We start from the raw sequence: 5,942 nt of genomic DNA, 5'->3' as shown, positions 1-5,942 counted from the left end.
CAAAACCTAACATGTCAAAACCTAGAATTTCAATTCTGAAATCCTAACATGTTACTACCCATTACTCATGCATCATATTCCCCATAATAAGATGATGACCCACCCTTACCTTAGGATTCTTTGAGCTCATGAGCTTTTTCTCTTAGGTTTTCTCCTCTTTCTCTCCACTTCTCTCTTTCTCTTCTCTTCTCCTCTATTCTTACTATCTTTCTCTTTTCTCTCCTATTTTATTATATCTCACAATTTCATAACAATTTTAATGAGTTTACTTAACCCACTCTCACACTTCTACATGTCCATAATATCAAATTGGTTATTAGAAATTTTGTTTTTACTACAATTTTTTTACGGATTATAAATGTTTTTAGATTAAATAATAGTCATCAATAGGGGATGTCATGTACAACTTAGGGATGTCCTCTTGAAACCTCCCTTTGCATATTTATGCAAAACAAAATTCAAAGAAGCCCATCCTTTATGTGTAGCCCAACAAACTCAAATCTTTCTCCACTATGAATAGTCCAAGTGCTGAATTTGAGAAATTATGATTCTAGATAAATACTATGAATTATCCCAAATATTATAAATCTACATACATGTATCTATAGATTATGATTCTAGATACATCCTTTTAAAAACAAAAAGATATCAAATGTCATAAAAGCTTTGATTTTATAAATCTTACATGGATGGAAAGAACAAATACGCATTTTACCGTTGAAAGAAAATGCCAGCTGGAAAATAAAGACACATGCATCTAACCACGTTCATATGGTCTATAAATACAACACATTATTCAGAAAACAAAAATCACAAACATCAACTTTACTTCTTTTTCTCTATCGATTTTCATCTTATTTTCTTGTCAAAACCATGGCTAGAAGAAAGTTGAAACTCGCTTTCATTGAGAATAATACCGCAAGAAAATCAGCATACAAGAATAGGAAGAAGGGTTTAGTGAAGAAGGTTGATCAGCTAGCAACCCTTTGCGGTATCGAGGCTTGTGCAATAATTTATGGCCCCGACGATCATCAACCTGTAGTCTGGCCATCTCCGTCCGGAGTCCAAAATGTGCTTTCGAAATTCATGACAGCGCCTGAGTTTGAACAAAGAAAGCAGATGGTGAATCAAGATAGTTTTCTGAATCAAAGGATTTCAAAGGCTCAAATGAAATTTAAAAAGCAATCGAGAGACAACCGAGAGAAAGAGACGACCATGCTGATGTTTCAATGCCTCGATGATTGATCAGAACTTGAAAAATATTGCCTGGATGATTGATCAGAACTTGAAAAATATTGATTGAAGGTTGGAATCAGGTGATAACGAAATGAATATTCACCAAAATCATAGTGAGAATGAAATCATGACGGCTCAAAGTCATGACCAACTCCAAATGGAACAGCCACTGCTACTACCACTGCCGCCGCCGCTACCACCAACCACGGCCAATAATGATGAAATTGCAATGATGAGTGATGGCCATCTCCAAACGGCACCACCACTGCCACTCCTACCACCACCGCCACCACCACCACCACCACCAACCGAGCCTAATAATGATGAAATGGCATTGATGAGTCATGGCCATGTTGGGATGGCTACGAATAACAATGACATGATGTTTATGGACATGTTGATGAATGATGATGAATGGTGGTGAACTTGAAACAATTCCATTTAATTATGATGCCAATCTTCCGAATGGATTTTGACCTAATTTACAATCTTAGAATAAAATCATGTGTTTTTGGTCTTGATAATGCTTGTTCTTTGAGGTAGATTTGGCGAATTTAGTCCAAAATTTCTATTATATGATGATTTGAATTTTTGTTTTCTGTGTGCATGTGAAGATGCAATCATTCGTCATTATGGTGTAATTTTCATCAATTTTATTTATATAAATTTTTTTCATTATTTAATATAAATATATTACATTATCACATGAAACACAAATAGTGTGCCACTTTATGCCTTTGTTTTAAAGTCTTTATCGAGTAATTTCTACACAATGCCAAGGTCCAAGGCACCTGAGAAAATTTGTGCTAATAACTTCATGCGTACACAGCCAATAGGCTCTTTAATTTATAATTATGACTTTTCTAATTACATGTAAGTATGATATTTTTAAACCAGTATATTATTGACAATTCATGAGTGTAATGAAGTTGCCCATTTGTGTTTGATTGAGTGAAGAATCTGTTACGTGTGCTTTCAATACATTTGCAGTATTACATTTATAATTATTCATCTCATATCATGGAACACACGAATGAACGGATTGTTGAAGTTGAGTTCGTGTTTTGGAAAAAAATAATTTTACTTTAGAGAATGGTCTTGCATAAGGATTGGCTGATTTTGAAATGGAAACTTCGACTAGATAAAAGGAGGAACTAAAACTAATGAAGTTTTCTCAATCAATTAGTCCCTTTATTATTATCTCCATAAGGGAGCGAATGGCGATGAAGCAACGTCACAAATTTGTTTAGGATTCAGGATTCTTAAAATCTAACTTAACTGTCATATAGAATTTAACTCAAATTAAAGTAGTCAAATTTTTTTTTAATTAGTGAACCGAACTTTTGTTGAATATACTATTTAGAATTAAAGTAAATGGCAAATGAATCGAACTGAACCAAAATAAAAATGAAATATACTAAAAATAAATTTAAATTTTTTTATAAAAAAATTATAAAAAAAGTATAATGGTCTGCTTTATTAACAAATGGTTCGGCTAAAAAGATGTCTTCCAATGATTTTGTAAGGTTCGGAATTCTGAAGCGGAATACTTGTTGATATTTGAAAAGTTGATATAAGATGGTTTAAATAATCACTAAAAGAAAAAATGGTACAAAGAGTTGAACCATTTTGTTTGACATTCTTCTAAACACAATGTCATCCACATAGATTTGAGCAATCTTAATGTCTCCTTCAACTTCCTCAACAAAGAAAGTTTTATCAATACCTCCCTTCCTGTAACCATTTCCACTAAGAAATTCTGTTAATCTTTCATACCATGCTCTAGGAGTCTGTTTTAACCCGTACAAAGCTTTCTTCAATCTATAGACATGGTTCGGGAAACTTGGATCTACGAATCCTTTTGGTTATTCTACATTAACTTCCTCATGTAGATAGTTATTCAGGAATGCACTCTTCACGTCCATTTGGAATAATTTAAACTTGAGAATGCATGCTACTTATGTCTAGCCACAGGTGCAAAAGTTTCATCAAAGTCAATATCTTCGATTTGTGTGTACCCTTGAGCAACTAGTCTTGTTTTATTCCTGGTTACCATACTTTCTCATCATATTTATTCTTGTACACCCATTTAGTTCCAATGACATTTGTTCCTTCTAGACGAGGAACCAAATCCCAAACTTCATTCCTTTTAAACTGTTCTAGCTCTTCCTGCATTGCATTGTCCAGAACTCATCAGTCAAGGCCTCTTTAACATTCTTAGGTTCACTCTTAGACACAAAGCAAGCATTTGATATCATTCCCCTCAATCTATTGGTGACTCCTTGATTAGGGTTTCATATAATAAGATCTTTGGGATGATGCTTTTGAATTCTGGTGGAAAGGTCCCTTGTTGGTTTGATCTAACTCAGGTTCATCTTGAACTGGAGTAGGTTCAGAATTTCTGTCAGATTGAATAGGATTAGCCGCTCTTTCTGAATGAGTAGGCTCAGTACATTGGTTAGTAGATTCTGTAGGAGCTTCATTTCCTGGTGTTCCAACATCTTCTAGGACATTATTCATTTCATTCCACCCTTTATCATCAATCACCACATTTATGGACACCATCACCACCTTAGTCCTAGAGTTAAAAACCCTATAAGCTCTGTTGTTCAAGGAGTATCCCAAAAATATCCCTTCATCACTCTTGGGATCCAGTTTTCTTCTTTGTTCACGATCAGCCAGAATGTAGCACTTACTTCCAAATACATGAAAGTATTTGACAGTGGGTTTTCTACCCTTCCAAACCTCATACAAAGTATTGGCAGTTCCTTTTCTCAATGTGACTCTGTTATGAATATAGCAAGCAGTGCTCATAGCTTCTGCCCAAAAATGAAAGGGAAGTTTATTTGCATGAATCATAGCTCTACCCGATTCTTGTAAAGTTTTGTTCTTGCGTTCAACGATCCCGTTTTGTTGAGGAGTAATCGGAGAAGAAAACTCATGGCTGATTCCTTCAGAAGAGCAAAAATCAAAAAATTTGCTATTCTCAAATTCTCTTAAATGATCACATTGCTCCCTTTTACTCTTTGAAGTCTTTGACATTAATCCTTGAAAGCTTCAAAGACTTCTGACTTGTCTTTTAAGAAATTGATCCAGGTGTATCTAGAGTAGTCATCGACAATCACATATGCATATTTCTTTCCACCAAGAATTTCGATCTGCATAGGCCCCATTGTCATACCCCAAAATTTGCCCATCATATTTCAATATATTCTGACTCACATGATCTTCAGTCACTCAAGTCTATGCAAGGATTGAGCACACTTACTTCTCTCCTAAGCAATCAACCCACAACTAGGGTATTGTTTCTCTCCAAGTAAAATCAACTTCTGATATTTCAGGTGGACTTCATGGCCTCTCACATGCCTCATAGTATCCTCATGTCGAGTTTCAAGCCCTAATTCATAAGATAGCTCAGTCAAATGCTCAGATGATCAACAGTCGACTACTTTGACCTAAAAGTCAACTATGGTCAAAGTACAGTCAAAATTCCTGATTTTTTGGTCAACATACTTATTTTGAAGTATCATTCATTATTTGATCAAGGATTGATCATGATTCATCAAGGAAAGTTCAGAAATCAACAAAACTCAAAGTTTCTGCAAGACCATCTTCTGATGTCTGCCAGACCATGTTCTGATGAAGCCATCCAGATCTTCTGGGTCAGAGCTTTTGAAAGCTGATTATGTGCATACTCTTTTAGACCTTTCCTGAAATGGAAAACATGAATAATTAGAGTACCACATTGTCTTATAAAAAATTCATATATAATGTTATCATCAAAACTAAGAATATTGATCAGAACATTTCTTGTTCTAACAAAATATAAAATAAATTAGAGTAAAAAATCATGCATATTAATTCAAGAGTGTCACACATAATTAAAAATAATAATAAACCCCTGTCAAGCTCAGTAACACTTTGAATATAATTCATGTTTCCATAACTCAACACACGCACTTTCGCAGCGGATTCATATTCAATCAGACAAAACACATTATTGTCTCATAATAATTTCACTTCATTAAAACTTAGGCATAATGGCCAAAGATCACATAATTTTATTAAAATTTAGGTATTACATAATCACAGCACGACTCAAATGCAAAAATTCTAAACGAATAAATAAGGAATATCTCCACTATTAATCCTTGCAAGCAAAGCATCTTTACTTTTCGGTACTTGAGCGATATCGTACAAAACATAATTCCAACAAAAGGGTGAGAATTCACATCATTATAGAAATATAAAATAATCAGTAATGCAAAACAAACATTTACCAATCACTACTACGGAAAAGGGCGTTAAAAGCGCTTTTTTTGGGCTTTAAGAGCGCTGCCAAAGCCAGCGCTGCCGTAGGTAATGACAGCGCTTTTGAAACTCCAAAAGCGCTCTCGTAGCCCCCCCTATAGCAGCGCTTTTTCCAGAAAAGCACTTTGGTAGCCCCCCCTATAAGAGCACTTTTATCCAGAAAGCGCTCTCGTAGCCCCCCCCCCATAGCAGCGCTTTCGTAGGTTGAGTTTTTTTTTATTTTTTATGCTTTTTTTTTTTAATCTTAGGCAGCGCTTTTAGTAATAAAGCGCTTTAGTAGGTGGCCCTTTAAGAGCGTTTTTTAAAAGCGCTGTCGTTGCTAAATGAGATATTTTATATTTATTTTCAACCTGTAATATTTTCGACCTGTAATATATTTTCAACCTGTAATATTT

The 5,942-nt window shown here is 34.7% G+C and overlaps 1 protein-coding gene across 1 annotated transcript; it reads left to right on the top strand.

Moving 5' to 3' along the window:
• The first annotated feature begins 873 nt into the window (after positions 1–873).
• LOC131658559 (agamous-like MADS-box protein AGL80) lies at positions 874–1,245 on the top strand. The gene has a single exon (XM_058927838.1). It carries the CDS (start codon positions 874–876, stop codon positions 1,243–1,245), a length of 372 nt encoding a protein of 123 aa, XP_058783821.1.
• The last annotated feature ends 4,697 nt before the right edge of the window (positions 1,246–5,942 follow it).

This window comes from Vicia villosa, linkage group LG3, assembly GCF_029867415.1.
Source record: "Vicia villosa cultivar HV-30 ecotype Madison, WI linkage group LG3, Vvil1.0, whole genome shotgun sequence".
NCBI classification, from domain to species: Eukaryota; Viridiplantae; Streptophyta; class Magnoliopsida; order Fabales; family Fabaceae; genus Vicia; species Vicia villosa.
This window is presented reverse-complemented; position numbering and strand designations above follow the sequence as displayed.